Below are 18,244 nucleotides of genomic sequence, written 5' to 3' on the forward strand. Positions count from 1 at the left end.
CTAGCGCGTCCAGCCCAGACTCAGAGAGACAGAGACAGAGAGGAGCCCTCACGTGTGATCACTTCATCCCACTTCATCACTGTCGTGTCTGTCTGAGCTATTTTACGTTGTATATCAAGCCTAAATAATTGGTGTAAATATTTTAGCTCGATGTCTAAACTATAAGACATTTCTGAGTCCCTCACACACTATCTGGTATATTTTATTTAACCTACATTTGTTTTGAAAGGGAGCTGGTAAGGAATTATGATGCATTAACTAATCGCTGTTTTCACAGTGTTTTTTTCTGCAAATAAGAAAGAATTATGACTGACTAGAGTGAGATTTCTGAGAATATTTCAGGTGACACGACCCTCTAATGCCACAAATGGAAAACACCGTCTAGCAAACAAGTAAATATTATTAGAATATTCGGAGTTTATAGCATATGAATGGTTTAATGCCATATTGCTGTTGTTTTGCTGCTTCCTGAGTTGAATAGGCTGTTTCCACCCAGATTGTAATGTCATGATTTCAATGGGTGAGCAAACTAAAGTTATGAATGATCTGTTTCAGCAGATGAAAGGCTTTGCATTCAATCAGTGGGAGGAAAAAGGAACTAAAGTCTTTTGTGGATATACTTCATTCTTACAAGTACAAGAGTTATGTTCAAATTTATAAGTTATGAAATGCAGCATTTTTTGTATCCCAGAGGCAATTATTTTCATATTCAGTTGGAGGCCTTGGGCTACAAACCCTTTAGACATTAGATACTGTACCTCATAAAAGTTTTTAAATGGTGATGGCCTCAGTAACAGACTTGTTGTTGTTGCAATGCGACCTCTGAAGAGTCTTTTCTTTGTGTTGTTAATGTGAAAATATTCTCTCAGATTCATGTGCAAAATAAAAACTATTCCAAAATCCTTTGCTGAAAGGATACTACTATATAAAACATGACATTTTCCTTCAAAGAACCAAACACGATCCTAAAAATATAGAGGATCATAAACTTCCTCAAGGCTTCCATTCCACGTTTGCCTTTGTGTGTGGAAGATTCCAAAAACGGATTAATGGATTTCTGTTTTAAAAATACTTTTTGATATACGAGAGGCCCGGGAGGATGGAGGCCATGGCGATTCAAATCTGGAGAGCATTTCTAAATATGAGAAGGTGAAAAAGGAAAGCTTTTGAAAAGGGACTTTATGCAATTGCGTTTGACATGTATTTGCAGTCATAGCCAAAATGCAGGCACCTCAGTCATGCGAGCATGCCCAGCAGTATAATGGTGCACTGTGCTCTCATCCACACAGTGGACCTTGGGTTTGTTATTTCTGTATATGATACTGTACACTGGAGCTGGCTCACAAAACCAGCATGATTATTGAAAGAAAGCACAAGGAGTGGATGGGGCCTGCTCAGCAACGAAACAGAGGGCTGTTTATCCAAGCTGTTAAATAAGGCTGCAAGTACAACACCCCCCTCTAACTGCACAAGGCCCAAATCTTTCTCATCTGGAGAGCACAGTTTCCATTTAAAATGTCACGTCTCAAACTGCACATTATATCAAATTGTACTTAATGGCATCCAGACAAACTTTAATGTCGTTCCAACATTTTCTCTCTTTGCACCACACAGCCCCCTCACTCCTTATAGCCAAGCGAGCAATCTCTCCTTCTCCCTGTTCCACATCTGGACTCCATTCCAGGTAGGGTATTGAGAAAGCGAAGAAAGTCAGGATGGAAAGGTGGAACGCAGCGAAGTTTGGAGGCATAAAACATAGAACTGACATCATGGAGAATCTGGCTTTAGTTCCACTGATATTTAGAATATATACTTTTTACTCGCTTACATGTTTTGTTCCTGTGGTCTTCTTAATCACAAGTTGGAGCAGAAATACCTAAACGCACAAGGGGTTTCCAGCACGATAAGAGGTGTGAGCCAAACCAAGTGACTGCTGAGATTAAGGCACAGCTTAAAGTTGTGTTTCCGCCAGTGGTCAAACAAAAGAAAACTTCCAACTGGGGTAAAAAAACATCAGGCCGAATTTAAGGCTAGCTCATCTGTGGCCGAGTCTTTCTTGAAGGGTCAATGACATCTAGTGGTGTGATCAGGAGCTCACAGAAGGCCCACACTCTCTGACCTACACTGCCAGTACCACCAGTCCTGCAGGTGGGGAAATTTCCTGGATGCCTGGTTTAAATTAAGGATTCATTAGAACAATAAACCCATGGTTTCCACAATTTATGAGGTTATCAAATCATAATGTGGTGCCATATTTTTTAACATAAAATACCTGTGTCCATTAACTATTAGTAGTAGCAGTAACAGCAGTGGTGTTTATAGCTCAACCTTTACACTACATGGCTGGAATGCCCATCTTTTTATATTCATATGTAATCTGTACATTTGCCTTATACTTCTCAATCATAAACTCTACTCATACGCTTAGGCTTTATCAACATGTCACTAAGTCTTCTTATAAAATGTATTACAATGGCAATTAAATACATATTCTTTATAAAATCTAAGTCTAGTTTTGAGAAACAATGCCATAAAAATACATAACAATGTCTTAACACATTGTTGGGGGTTCTCCCTGATGTCCTAATTGTCTAGCTTTTCTAAACTTCAAACTGTAGTAATGTTGCCCTCTTCTGGTTAGTGACGTGAGCTACATTCATATCAGGATCATTTCTATTTATTTTTACAGGCTGGGAGAATCTAAAAGACAAATGTCAGACACGTCAGGGTGCTTTTGTTTTTGTTTGCAGGAGCTTCACATTTCACACAAGTGTACATTCCACCTCACCCTGCTAATTCCTTAAATTGTCTGTCAGATGTGGGTGGCATCCTACTCACCAAACCCGTTTTCTTAGAACAAACGTGTCAGTAGACAAACAACTTCCTGTGCTAGTCCTGCTCAGAGAGTTCAATTTGTCTCAAGTATTAGTAAGTATCACAGTCTTAGTATCACATTTAAACATGGAGCAGATGTATAAAGATACTTTCACTCTAAAGACTTTCAACATATTATTCCAACTCAATAATCAGCCCTCATGAGGTTCCCAATGGTGCAAGTTTATTAAGTGCCGAACAAAATCAGAAAAATATAATGCATCGGAGTACTGCTGTAACTGGTGAAGTGTAGTATCATCCGTTGTTTTCAAACTAAATGTCCTGTGCATACATTATGCATTTTATATGGTCAATATTATAGAACACTGTTCATCACAAAAACATCAAATATACTAAATATATTGAATGAACAGCAAAACAATGCAACAAACTTTTTTTTTTCCTTCTTTCTACTAATAAATTCTGATTACAAAAAAAAATCATGTAGAAAAACTTAAAGGATTTTGGCCTAACAAAATTCATAAACCTCTGTCTCATTAACAACTTGGCCCACCATCTTCCCATCTTACACATCTTTCACACACACGCGCGCACACACACGGCATGCAGAAACCCCTACACATCTGCATGTCATAGTAGCCACACATCCACCCACCCACCCAGCGCTGTCGGTGTACAGTACATTTTTATAATGGCATGCAATGTAGGTGACATTTTGGTCCCTTTGTGTCAGCAGGAGATTCAAATTATTTTTCAGATCTTCAGAGAGTGAGGGAGCCGGTCCTGTGCAGTTTGTATAAAGCATTGAGGTTATGTTTTATATAAATCTGTCCTTAGAACAATATAAGTTGGACTTGAGTCCATGGCAAATGTGCATCATCAAAGCTAAAAATAACCTAAAGAAACTGGGGAAGCTGGGCCATATAAACAAAGCCCCAGTTGTCATACAAAGAAATGGAAGAGAGTGAATCACAATATTGCAAAATATGGTTAAATGTGATCAGAAAAATACATCCTCTCTATATTGCTGACCAGTGTCCACCTCCACGTCCTACCAAAGGTTTATCACTGAGTCAGATGAGGCAAAGCTTCAGGCAGACAAGCAGCATTCTATGTCCAGAATGAGGCAGGTTTGGAGTGGCAGACTTATTGGCGAGGGGACACAGCGGCTTTGGGGGATCCACCATGATACCTCTGTTTGGCATGCTTTTCACAGTACATAACCTCTCCAATCCAAAAGTGACCTCTCATCCTAAGATTAAGACCACAATCTGTGCAGGTGTAGCACTCTGGGTGACGATAGCAGTCGTCTGTTATGCGCACAGCTTGCGTGCTGTGGAAACATGAATACAGCCATTAGGTAAAGTTATTTTATTTATGTTCAATGCAAATTAACTCAGGAGAAGCAAAAATCAGCACAGATAAATGGTTTAATTCATGCGTTTAGGGAAAATTATATTTAAACCTATTCCACTTAGGCAGCAATAAAGGTTTTATTTATAAAAGATTAAATATTTTCTGATTGATTTGACTCACAAAAAAACACTACAACCACTAAATATACAATATTTCATCCATTATGTTCTATTATTATACATATTAATATTACATTTTTCACAGTCATGTTCCAGGTAATATAGATGTGTAAAGTGACAGCAGACTTACACAATGCTGGTGCCACACTTCTCACAGGTGTGGTATTTGCTGACTCCTCCCAATGACGTGTTTGGTTTAGGGGCATTGGGCGAGAGTTTCCCTGGAAACCGCACGGCTGCTTCTAGCGTTAGACACAGACAAACAAAGATGCTCACAAGGATGTTTTGACAGGCTCGTCTCTCTGGTCAACACTGGATTCATCTTCATGCTCTCTGTCAGGGTGCTTGTATGGGTTTCCCACTTGTCATCATTAGCTCATTGCACCGGGAACACACTTCAATAAATTGTTTTGCACACACTGGTCATTATCACGTCATGAAAGAATGTATTCGCTATCTGGATTTTGTTGCCCTGCCATTTATCAAAGCAAAGGGGAAAAGGGAGGACAGAAACATTCCATGATATGCTGTTCACACTATGAGCTCCCTCCATCCAGCACAGGTGATGGCCATATGGAAGTCACTATTCAGTAACTCGCCCTCACTTGTTCTGCATGAGCCACATTTGACAGGGATGATTTCAAGGAATGCAGCCAGTGGACAGCTGTAGGAGAGGATGTAAATCATGTTGCATTTGACAGAACAGATGAACCCTGAAACAACCCCTCAACCGGGTTATGGAGAAGAATCACCACTAAAATCTATAACATGCAAGCATGCCAATGGCATTTGTTCTTCCATCTTCTAACAACCACTTATCCTATTAAAGGTTTTTACATTATAATTAGTAACACTAAATTCATTTATCACTATAAAGTTTTATTTAAATGATTAAAATGAATTAAGTTGTATTTCTTTACACTGATTCTTATCTGTTTAAAAAGGCTCTTTAAAATTATGGAGAGTCAAATTCTTTCTCCTTTAAACTCTGGACTTTTTTTTTTTTTTATATAATTATCAATCTTTCTAACCTTTCTCATCAGCTTCCAGGACCTCTTGCAACATTTTAAAGGTGTTGGACTGACGAGGTGCTGAGCGGGACTCTTTATTCTCCTGGATCATCTTGTACACCTCTGAGTCTCTGTCAAACCTCTGCATGGTAAAGTCAGAGCTTGAGCTGAAGGAAGAGACAAAAGTAAATCAGAGTTAACTAAAAATCACACAGTAGATCAAGCTCTTGGTGTTCAATACAAAATCTACATTCATGAAAGCCTTTTGAGTCTGGTACAAGTAAATCCAAAGGAAATTAAGGAAAGTGCAGCAGCTGGCTTTAAGACTTTGACCTCAAAGCATGAATTCCAGATTGCACACAACAGGCAAAATGCCAGACAGTGTCCAATCACACACCATGTGCTTCACCCCTTACAAAAGGAACAGTGAAAACAAAGACAACATAAAAACCACATAGTGGAGTGTATACATCATGTGGGAAATATTTATGTAATGCAAAATTACAGTGGATACATCTTTTCAGTAACCATAAAGGATTTGCACATTGTGTTAATACTATACAACAGTCAAAACACGATAGAATGACTTCTAGTTCTGCCCGTTTTGTTTATATCCAACCAGTGAAGGGAGAAAAGCTTTCACTTACGGGTAGCACACACACTGTCAGCTCATTAAGAAATTCGGACGGGGGGGGAACACAAAAACTTATTTTTCTTTTTCTTTACTTGATATGTGGTTGAATATCATTCTTTCCATTCTTTCTCTATGTCTACCAAAAAATGCGTACATTAAAAAAAACTGATAGATATAACCCCAATTCAAAAAATGTTGTGACAATGTGTAAAACGTAAATATAAACAGAACACAAATTTCATAGATCTATATTTTAATCACAATAGAACATAACATATCAGATGTTGAAACTGAGAAATTGTACTATTTCATGGAAAATATTAGCTTATTTTGAATATGATGGCAGCAACACATCTTGAAAAAGTCAGAACAGAAGGAACAAAAGCAATTGCAGGGAAAAAAACTAATGGAGGAGCATCTGACAATGAATTAGGCTAATTTGCAACCATCTACAGCATATAATGTAATCAAAAGATTCAGAGAATCAGGAGGAATCTCTGTGCACATGGGACGGAGCCAAATGTCAAAACTGGATACGTGTGATTTTCGGGTCCTCAGGCGGCACTGCATTAAAAACAGGCCTGATTCTCTACTGGCCATCACTGCATGGCCTCAGAAATACTTCCAGAAATCACTGTCAGTGAACACAGTTCACTTTGCTGTACACAAATGTTGCAAGGAAGGATGCAAAGAAGAAACCATATGTGAGCATGCTCCAGAAACGTCACCATGTTCTCTGGGCCAAAGCTCATTTATAATAAAAAAAAAAAAAAAAGAAAAAGAAAAAAAGGAAAACTGCATTGTGGTCAGATGAATCAAAATTTGAAATTCTTTTTGGAAGCCATTGATTCCATGTCCTGTGGACTAAAAAGGAGAGAGGCCATCCAGCTTGTTATGAGAGGAAAGTTGAAAAGCCTGCATCTCTGATGGTATGGGGGTGCATTAGTGGCTATGGCGTCGGCAGCTTATACATCTGGAAACACAGCCTCAATACTAAAATGTACATAGAGGTTTTAGAGCAACATATGTTCCCATCCAGATAATGTCTCTTTCAGGGAAGGTCTTGCATATTTCAGCAACACAATGCTAAACCAAATGCTGCATCCATCACAACAGCATGGCGAAGAGTCCGGGTACTGAACTGGCCCACGTGCAGTCCAGACCTTTTACCAATATAAACATTTAGAGCATCAAAAGCAACAAAAAAATCTGGTACAAAGGCCAAGGACTTTTGAGCAGCTAGAATCCTGCATCAGACAAGAATGGAACAACAATTCTCTCCTAAACTCCAGTAACTGGTTTCCTCACTTCCCAGGATGTTGATAGACAGTTGTTAAAAGAATAGTGGAGGCTACACAATAGTAAACATCACCCTGTTCCAACTTTTTTGAAATATGTTGCTGCATTAAATTCAAAATGAGCCAAAATTTAACAACAAAAAAAAAAAAACTTAGTTTCAACATCTGATATTTTGTTAATTTTCTATTGTGAGCTAATTGCATGCTGTCATAAGAAACCAGTTGGCCAGGTATGCTAGCTGGGCCAGGTGTGGTCGGATGTCTTACACCTGCAACCAACTTGTCAGCCAGAGTCAGTCAGCTCAACACGACTGACTGTCACATGCAAATCTCCCCAAATATTTAGTCTTCGACTAACACCTGTGCTGTGAATGAAGGAGTGGAGACAAGGAACTTCATCTATGTGTTGTTTTATTTAAAATACAGTAGGTGTAACAATACTGGTCTTAAGGTTGGTTATAATATAGAATTATAAAACAGATTTATATAAATATCTAAAACGCAATTACAGATTTGCATGAAACAGGCTGAGTTTGCACATTACCCATTAATTTGAGTATAAAGTGTATAAATTTTATTGCTTTTATATACAATTGCTGGAATTTACTACAGCTGTCCCTTCAGGGGATGTTCCGCACATTGATTTGGCATGAGTTTTTTTAAATTTTTTTTTAAATAATGGATGCCCTTCCTGCCACAACTCTCCAATTTTATCTGGGCTTGATGCTGGCACCAAGGTAGTGGGGTGGGATTTGAACCTGCGACCTTATGCGTCCCAACCCAATGCCCTCCCACTGAGCCACCAGGTCCCCCTAAAATTAGGTCACATGTTTCATGTTAAAACCCACTGTAGTATTTATGAACAACAGACATCAGCAAATTCTTGTCCTTTTTGCAGGTGGTGCTATTGCTGGAGTGTTTGTTTAGTGCCTGTTTCAGCCTTTTGCTCTTAGTCCATCAACCATGTGTTAGATAGACTGAGGTCAGGTGATCATCAGCCAATCAACAGGATTAAATGAAACTGACTGGCCAACTCTCCGGGTTCATGTTATGTATGTACTTTGCCCCCAAATGAGTCTCAGAAACAGTGAAAGCTTAAGTTCAGTGACCGTTCACAGGAGTTTCATAAGCTTCATGCAGGGCTGTGTGCATATGTGTGTAGTTTCCATATGCGTTTCAGCTATATGGGTTTGTTTGGCAGTAAACTGTAATGTTGAAACAGGAGATGGCAAACAGAGAAGTCAACAAATGTGACTAAAACCCTTCAGACCCTTTCCTCTGCATCACTGAACATGGTTCAAATGGAAAACAGACCTCTAAAGCACACACTTCAACTGCTCCACATGTTAAGGCCAACCCTCAGAAATCCATTTCCCTTTTTCGCTTTGCACACCATGTCTTTTAGACATGTAATCTCGAAACAAATGGAAAGTCTAGGTCAAAAGGGACAAGAACTACGTATTTAAATGAGGGTGAGAGAGAAATGCATGCATCTCAACAAGTAAGGAAAGAACACAGATTTCACCAAGAAACTTCAAATGTTCTCACATCTATACAATGTCTGCATCTGAGACTAATATGTTGGTGGTTTCCATACTCAAACTTGGCAATGGGGTGCACTGATAATGATCTAGTCATAGCAGGGTCGTAGAAGGTGTGTAGCCAAAACACATTTAACATCACAGCTTAAATTCCAACCACATGCAGCAGAACACCTAAAGCCAAAGTCAGAACATGCTGACAAAGAGCAACATGACAAGACTCACCTCGAAAACAAAGAACAAAGTGAGAGAGTTCAACTATTCTCCAGTAACAGTCCTCTTATTTCTAACACTGCTACAGCAGCTCAGCACATAACAGAAAAAACAACCAATATTAGCATTCACTCACAGACACTGAACACACACCTCTATCTAAACCAGATGAGACCGAAAAACAAGAGAGAGTGAAAGGTGTGCCTCTGGGCTGAAACTCATTGGCCATGTGACATAAAGGGGTGGGTAAATGGGTAATACTCTGTCTGATTGGCCATGGAGGAACAGGGAGAGGCTTGCTGTGCAAACTGGGGGCTCCAGACTTGGGGGCCAATCACGGGGAACAGTTAAATCTGACTTTTTTGGGAATATGGGGTGTTTGGATATGATTGCATATCACTAGCTGTGGTTACCCAGGAGGGAGAACTGGGGCCAAAGTCAACCATTGTGCACTGTGAAAAAAATTAATAAAAAACAGGGACTACGTTCTCAACCAGCAAGAGTGGAGACAAAAAGATTATGCTGGAGACGAAATCATTTTCATTTCTCAAGTCGACGTGAATCTAAAGAATTTTCAGAGTGCAGCACCTGCATGCTGTGAAACGAGCTAAATTACAGCTGCATCACCTCATCAGTGGCCATGAATTAGGAAAGAAGCAAACTGAAATGCAGGTGGTGAACACAATGTTTTGTTCCCAGAGGCTAAAAACTGCAGTTGTTGAGTCCAGCTGCACACAGCTTTAACCACAGAGTCGGCTGTAACACAGCAGTGAATTCACAAGCTGACTAACAGACTTTTCAGTCAATTTACACTTTTAACTGCTTTTCCACACACACACACACACACACCTCTTAATGAAGGAAACAGTAATTATAATAACAAGGAACATTTCTAGCATACAAAGACTTTATTTATTCCAAATGATAAAATATAGCAATATTATAACCACAACTATATACAATCCTACATAATACAGTAGCTACACAAGACTGCAAAATAACTAAATTCATGCTAACGAAAAGGGTGTTCCCCAAATTTGTTTTACCAACAGATACAGATTAAGTGATAAGTGAGCGGAACCATTTTGTTTGGATGTATTTATATCTCTGCACTCTGTGTCTTCATCAAACAATGTGTGAACGATGCATACGTGTGGTTATGGCAGACAACTGAAGTGTGTGACTATGGTGACTTTTAATATAATACTATGTGCAATCTGCTGCTGTTTACCTGCGTCGAGGAGACATGGGAACATCCCGTTCAATGGGACTATGGGGTGAGTTGCGCCCTGGTGGGGTTGGGGTCCTGCTGGAGAAAGAGTTATTTCTGTAGTCTGAAGGGGAGAAGTCCTATGGAGGGAGAGAAAGCGACAATAAAATCTATAAAAATATGAAAGTCAAACTTCATGCAGCTGCAAAAAAAAAAAAAAAAAAAAACAACAACTTTGCAGTTCAGAGTAAAGAAATCTACTGAAACAATGTGCAAGTTCTTAGACTATGATGCAATGTTACTGTGAAAGAGTCACATGAAAAAGAAAGTGTGCAGAGGAATGCACACCCAGTATTTCAAGATCACTGCTGCTCCAAGCACTGGCACTCAAGAATTTCACTGTAGCCTTTATATTACAGGAATCTGAGGAAACTGTATTGTATGGCATCATGTGGGATATATTCAGTCAAGATCAAAGCAGGAAACATTTGGTAGTTGCTTGAATTAGCTTGAGACAGAAAGAGCACATGAAGAACACTGGACACGACTCTTTCTATTCATTGTCATCATCACACGTGACTGAAACCTTTTTTTCAGCTGAGTGCAGAATAAACAATACACAGTCATTGTCTGATTGTTTTTGGTGTCCCGTATTTTCAAATCCAGTTTCAATGGCATGAGTCATGCCCAGCATTCCTCTGCTGTTGCCCATCCCCAATGATTAGTTTTAACAATTACGCCATCCTTCATCAACATTTTTTATTTATCTCAGTTACCATTTAATAGCAGTGTTCTTCAGTCTCTCAGCTGATAGATAATAGATTGTGTGGCAACGACTCCAGTGTTGGTTTGATGGGAAACACAGGACCATTATATACTTTAATGCTTTCCAGATGCTTTTGAAATCTCTTTTTTTTTTAATTGTATAGTTAATGTAAAGAGTGTCCATCCTCATAAAATGTGAAACAAATTCTACATAGCAAGAGTTTAACAAAGCTGAAAACACTCTGTACAGTGTAATTCAGGAGGAAAACTGTGATCACTCTTAGCTAAGTGGCTAATAACTAGCATCTGACAGAAGAGGGCGCTATATACCTAGACAAAGAGCTTTTGAAGTTCCAATAGATGCACCCATGACATTTTTTATTGCAGCTGCAGCTTAGCAGAAAGAAAAGACAGGAGCATTAAGTTACAACATTAATTGCAAGGGTTGATTTATTTAACCACAATTATGTCATAAGAGTATGAGTGAGCAACTAGTGGAACTTAACACTCGGCACACCTGGACTAAGTCTGCAGGCACATAACTCAGTCCAGACACTTTTACTGTCAGGAATCCTAACAAAAAGGTGTTTAACCATAACACTGTCTTCCGACTATGACCACCTGCAACACTGACAATGCTGATCACAGAACGCATACAAAAAGGAAGTCTCAACAGTTTCATAACTTCCAGTTTGCTTAGGAAACAAAGTTATTACATCAGTTTAGGTCTGTGCACAGTCCAGGAAAACTCAGACTGCAAATCAAACAGCCCAGCATTCACAGAGAAGCACACTGAGCTTCTCTCCTTCAACCATCACCAGCTGGCATCTGTGTAACACAGGCTCCATACAAGGGAGGAACGTCTCCACCCAGCTATTTCAACCAGTACATATCTGAAGTTCAAGTTGGAGCTAATGCTGGTGCTTGTTGCATACAGTGGCACCGATCAAGTCAAAGAGTAGTGTGCCAGCACCCGCTTCCAATTCAGAATCTCTTTGAACAATGTCCCTGTTCTCAATTGTGTCCAATTTTCCCCTTCTTTTTCCTTAGTGAGTGGGCAGATTAGCAGTGAATGCCAGGAAGCCTTTACAAGAAACGATCATTGGGATGTGTCTCTGCGATTTCTCCCAGGATAAACTCCACAGGATAAGGTAATAGCCACAGGATCATAGGATCACAAATTCCATACCACCATAGTAAAAGAACAGAGGCATCCATGTCCTCTCCTGCACTCAAGTACATATGGGGGATTTATTCAGACGGACAGGATGCAACACCACAGTATGCACATATGAATTCACACTACTGCAAAGCAAGCCTGTTATACAAGTGTTTATCTTTATAATATGGATTTTAATCCTCTCTCAAAAGCCGAAGAATTCACAGACAAATCAAAACTCTGATCTGTGAGATTTGAGAGGAATGCAATGAAGTAGGGAAAATAGAAGGAAAAAGGAGATCGAGAAAAAACACTCTACTTTAACATGAACATGCAACGGTGATCATGCTTAACCTTAAACAGCAGCTCTTTCATCACCCTCTCTGTAATTTCAGATGGAGATTGGCAAGGGCCTTAACCTGGTATCTCCAAAATATCTTTGTTCTAAAATAATCACCATTCTATTGTAAGCCAAACCATTACACAGGAATGATCTGAAAGATCCAATTTATTTATTAAACTGATATGAAACATATACTCCTTCACACACTAGTCATGAATGAAACACACACAGTACATTCACTTATGTTAGCCTGTGTGTGCTGGTCCTTTGTGACTAGTGTGTGTGGACCACCTAACAGTCGAAGAATTGTAGGTTTCCATGAAATTCCATAGGAAATTAATGTGGGTCATTTTTGACTCACCTATGGAAGCTTGAAGTAGCAATACAAAAATTCAATATTGTGAAATTTATAAATAGTAGGTTAAAACTTTAAGTGGCCTGATATCACTATTTTAACCCACTTGTGAATCTAAGGGCTAAACTGCCCCATGGCAGTGCCAACAATGGCACCATGTTTCATGCACCAACAAATTTAGGGAGGGGCACAGGCAAGTTGAGGAAAGCCTATTATTTTCTCTTGGATGGGGACATGGTTCAGAGATGGAAGAGCCTACAGGAGAAAAAGCAACCAATTCTTCCCGTGGTTGCCTAGAAGAGGAAGCCATGATTAAAGCCACAATGAAATGTAATCAGGAGTTCACAGTCAACATACAGTACCCAGGATCATTAGGGCAAGTCACTGGTATTCTGTGCTGGCACTGACATGCATATACAATAACATTAAAGTCAGACACTTATGAGGTTTGTATTTAATCCATTGCATGAGTACATTTAAACATTTACATTTAGCAGACACTTTTGTCCAAAGCAACTTACAAGTGAGGTATGGCTCAGGAAAACTTCTTTTCTCAATTAGAACAGTTTAAATGTTACGAATGAGATTTTATTATTTGCATTTTTGGAATCAGGAAAAAGTTCATCAGGAAAAGATGAAGTCACCTATTTCAGTGCAACAGTGAGAGTGGATGACAGCTGTGTTGTCTCTCAATGCTGCCATGCCAATGTCTATTAAAACTTTTCTATCAATCTTTTTTCCTGAAGTTGTTGCATATTTATTCTTTTAATATTATAGAGACACTTAAGATCTGACAGGGCTTTCATGTTGAAATGTTTAAAATTTTGTCCCTCTGCAGCAGCACAACAGCTGCAGCAAATATGGCTGACTATTTGCAGGTTTTGTTGAACCCTGCTGTTTGTTTGAAATCATTCATCCAGCCATTCATTTATGTAGCCGCCAATCCCAGCATGCACTGGGAGAGAAAGTCAGAAAAATATGATATTAATTGAGTTTGATTGCAACAAGTGAAAATTGTGTCACATCTGGTTTTCATGTGAGATTTACTAATTTAAAGTCATTAGGGAAAGCAGCTTTAAAGCCTGTTAGGATTTCCTTTTTTCAAAGAGGGTTTTCATTGCTGTTCTAAAATCAATTTAAGAAATCTAAACAAATGACAAAATGCCCTTTCACTAAATTAATGATCAAGTGTAAACAACTTTTTCTTCAAAGAACTTGGTACAGGAGGAGGAGAAACGAATGACAAACTCAATCACAGCTGAATCACAGAATCTAAGACACCAGTGTATTTCTATGATTGGCCCTTCAACACAAACAAACAGGAAATGGTGAACTGAAGGGAAGGCAGCTGTTTCAGATCAAGGCCCATGGGAGACGCTGGGGATACTGCCAGTGGAGGAGCCTTCAGACTGGCTCCGAGCAAGCCACTCTGCATCATCATCATTACCACCCTGCAGCTTCAATTACAGGGCATAGACCAGCATCGCACAAGAGCAATGCCTAGAGAAGCTTTTATTTTGGGAAGCTCTGTGCTGCTGTAAGAAAGTGCTGTAACTGCTAATTCACTGTCTCCACCACAGACGTGACTGCTGCACTACAATGAGGTGGGGGACAGACATCCTGGGCTAGGTAACAATCAAAGCCATGTACAATGTTTCCTATCCAACAGTGTGCATCAGTGGAGGTCCTGAGCAAAGACCTGGGGATGACAGTAAACTACTTATTATCCACTGTCACTGGATGGACCATGCCTTGTAATTATGTCTGCATGAGGTTACATTACTGTGTCCACATTCTGTAACAAATAAAAACACAATACATGACTGAACACAGGGCACAATTTTATATCAAAATTCATGTCATTAACATTCTTTACCTTTTTTATTGCTCCCTTTCCCACGGCAGCTGCTTAATAAAGGGCCTAAGACTAAAGTGCTGATCAGAATAATGACATGACTAGATCAGTGGGTTGAGTCATTATGCATTTTCTTCTAATTTTATGACATTGGTCATGCTTAGCTCACCTATTTTCAAAATAAGGATGGAAAAGTACTCAGCCTATACTGCAATATATGGAGAAGCTTTAGCAGTCAAACTCAATCTCCTGTAATGTTTCCTACAAATAAACTCTTATCAAAGAATAACATGGTGCAACATTCATTATTGTGGAATGAAGTGACAGATAAATAAGATTCCAGCGCTAATAACTACACGCACACAAACACAGAAATCTTTCTAAACAATGGACAATAACTAAAAGTTAGCACAAGCTTGTTTGTTTACATGTTTAGCGCTACTACTAACTGAAGAAAAAGCAATTTGGTTTAATCCACTGTGTGAAGTGTACAACAAAAACTGGGAGAGAAAAAGTTTAAGCAGTCAACTTATTTTTAAAAATAATTTTAGGGTTATTTTGTATTTTAGTATTACTGTAGGTTTAACATCAATTATTTATGTGAAAAGTGTCATGTCACAGTGAAAACTTCAGACCCTGAGAGAAGCCAAAGCTCTCTCGTGTGATCATACTGTAGGTGGTCTGAGGGAAGCACTTACATACACAACCATCAAAATCAGAAACACAATGAGGAATGAGTAAGTCTGAGTGCTTATTTATTTATGCTACAAGCAACACATTTTTCATCCCTATTAAATTCTCCACAAGGCTCCAACCAGAGCAGCATATCAAGCTCATTAGACATCTGGAGTTCATTAGGGTTGGACTAAAAAAAATGTTATATGACTCCATGTTACTTCTCATTTATGGTTGCCTGGATGCTTTAAAAAAAAAGAAAAAAATCTAAAGAATTGAATTTAAACCCAAGAACGCTGATCAAAACTATCATAATGAGCTAAGAGGGCTAGATATGGTGCCACTTTCACAGTAACCTCAGCATCCTTCTACCAATATATTCACAGTTTGTCCTCTGAACATGTCCAAACCACCTCAATCTGGCCTCTCTGACTTCATCTCCAAAACATCTAACATGAGCTGTCCCTCTGAAGTCCTCTTTCCTGATCCTGTCCATCCTCGTCACTCCCAAAGAGAACCTCAACATCTGAAGCTCTGTTACCTCCAGCTCTGCCTCCTGTCTTTTCTTCAGTGCCACTGTCTCTAAGCTGAACAACATCACTGGTTTCACCACCGTCTTGAACACCTTCCTTTCATCCTTGCTGATACTCTTTTATCAAACAACACACTTGACACTTTTCTCCAACCTGCTTGCACTCGCCTGAAAAAGTCCTGCACCTTCTTCAACTCTGCTCCCTGTAACCTCACTGTTCCATCTGAGTCCCTCTCATTCACACACATGTATTCTGTCAGCCCTTCTCTTTCCAGATCAGACCTCTATCATTCTAGGTTTTCCACCACCTGCTCCCTGCTCCCGCTACAGATCAATGTCATCTGCAAACATCATAGTCCATGGAGATTCCTCTCTAACCTCATCTGTCAGCCTGTCCATCACCAGAGCAAACAAGAAGGGGCTCAGAGCCGATCCTTGATGCAGACCCACCTCCACCTTGAACTCCTCTGTCAAACCTACAGCACACCTCACCACGGTCTTACAGCTCTCACAGATGTCTTGCACCAACATACTTCTCTGCAACTCCAGACTTCCTCATGCAATACCACAGCTCCTCTCTCTGCACCCTGTCATTCGCTCTAAATCTACGAAGACACAATGCAACTCCCTTTGACCTTCTCTGTACGATATTCTACATCAGCATCTTTAAACCAAATAACTTGTCCTTCCACTTGGTCTCCTGGACCCACAGTATATCACCTTCCTTCTCTGCATCATATCAACCAACTCTCTAGCATTCCCTGTCATAGTCCAACATTGAAATCCCTACTCTCAGTCCTACACTTGTGGCTTTTCACTTCACTCTGTGCCTACGAACAGGCCTTCCTCCTCTCCTTCAACCAACAGTAGCCCAGTTTCCACCAGCACCCTGTAGGTCAACAACTTCAGTGGTGGTCGTCATTAAACCGGGCCTCAACTGATCCGATATGGCTGTCAGATTCAGTGTGGAAATCATGATTTGCATGTTTAATTTGGAATGTGCTTTACGTCGGATGCCCTTCCTGATACAACACTTTACATTTATCCAGACTTGGGACTGGCAAAAGAAGACACTGGCTTGTGTCCCCTTGCAGTGTTTTAGGATTCTGACAACATCACAGCTACACTAATTAGAAAACATCTTGTTTGTCTCCACCTCTGGTTTCACTGGGTTCTCTGGTACACTAACTTATCTGTATAACAGAGTACGGCTGCAGCTCAGTTGGTAAGGCAGTCGTCTACGGACCCTAGGGTCAGTGGTTTGATCCCCCAATCCTGGCTAGATGTCTTACTGTCCTTGGGCAAGGCACTGAACCCGGAGATGCTCCCAGTGGGTCATGTGAGCACCTTGCATGGCAGCAACCACCATCGGTTTGTGGGTGTGTGTGAATGGGAATCAACATTGTAAAGCTCTTTGGATAAAATCGCTATATAAGTGGCCATTTACCATATATCCTATAATGCATTAAATTATGATGGGAGTATAGCCTAATACTCAAACACTGGAATTTCTATTGCTGGCTAAAACATAAATCTAAAATTTCAGCAAGACATGCATGTATGGCATCTCAGTGCAGTGTTAACTGCATGTCATATTGCCAGCCTAATTATGATTCATGACCAGCAAATACAGTCATCGTAACCATTACCCTAAAGGTGATGTCCTGTCTGAAACTGGAAGGATATATGTTGACATGTCTGTGTTTGTTGGCATGAACACACTGAGGGTCAGTTATACATGTTCCCCTGACAACTACTTTTGGAATGTTGACACACTGCTTAGCCACCTTCCCAAACAGCACCAAGCAGTAAAAAAAGCCTGTCTCTTCCAGCCAACATTTCCCCATAAATCTCACAGCGCAGAGTATCCCCATGAGCGCGCCTGAGGGCCTAGAAAGCACAGGGAATCAAATGTGCCCCAGTTTGCTTTTCCACTCCAGGGGAAAGAAAAACAAGTGTGCTGATCAATCAGTGGGGATGAGGAGAGGCATGCTGCCTGCACAGTGGCCACAATGGACCCCGAAGCTAAACAGCTACAGGTCCATGTGAAAAGGCCTTACACTGTCCAGTCACAGATTTCACTGTGCAGAAAAGAAAACATCCCTCCACCAAGGCCACAGCCAGCGCTGCTCTCCCGACACTGGCTTGGCTTAGCACAGCACTGGTCTGCCAAACGAAACAACAGCCCTAGTCATGTCAAATCTGAAATAGCACATCATTCGAAGCAATCGTAGCTGAGGAAAAGATATACAAACATGTCTGTCTTTAGTACTAGAGAAGAAGA

At 40.0% G+C, this 18,244-nt stretch overlaps 1 protein-coding gene across 3 annotated transcripts in view; it reads right to left on the reverse strand.

Moving 5' to 3' along the window:
- Positions 1 to 3,036: 3,036 nt before the first annotated feature.
- Positions 3,037 to 18,244, reverse strand: part of pdlim2 (PDZ and LIM domain 2 (mystique)) — a 36,575-nt gene continuing 21,367 nt past the window's right edge. For all 3 annotated transcript variants that reach the window (XM_067521690.1, XM_067521687.1, XM_067521689.1), the window contains 4 exons: positions 10,298 to 10,416; positions 5,402 to 5,547; positions 4,501 to 4,612; positions 3,037 to 4,168 (listed from right to left, as the gene is read on the reverse strand). In XM_067521690.1, coding sequence (XP_067377791.1) covers positions 3,982 to 4,168; positions 4,501 to 4,612; positions 5,402 to 5,547; positions 10,298 to 10,416 — 564 coding nt within the window. In that variant the 3' untranslated portion in view covers positions 3,037 to 3,981. The remainder of the gene's footprint in view (positions 4,169 to 4,500; positions 4,613 to 5,401; positions 5,548 to 10,297; positions 10,417 to 18,244) is intronic.

Source organism: Channa argus, chromosome 11 (assembly GCF_033026475.1).
Source record: "Channa argus isolate prfri chromosome 11, Channa argus male v1.0, whole genome shotgun sequence".
NCBI classification, from domain to species: domain Eukaryota; kingdom Metazoa; phylum Chordata; class Actinopteri; order Anabantiformes; family Channidae; genus Channa; species Channa argus.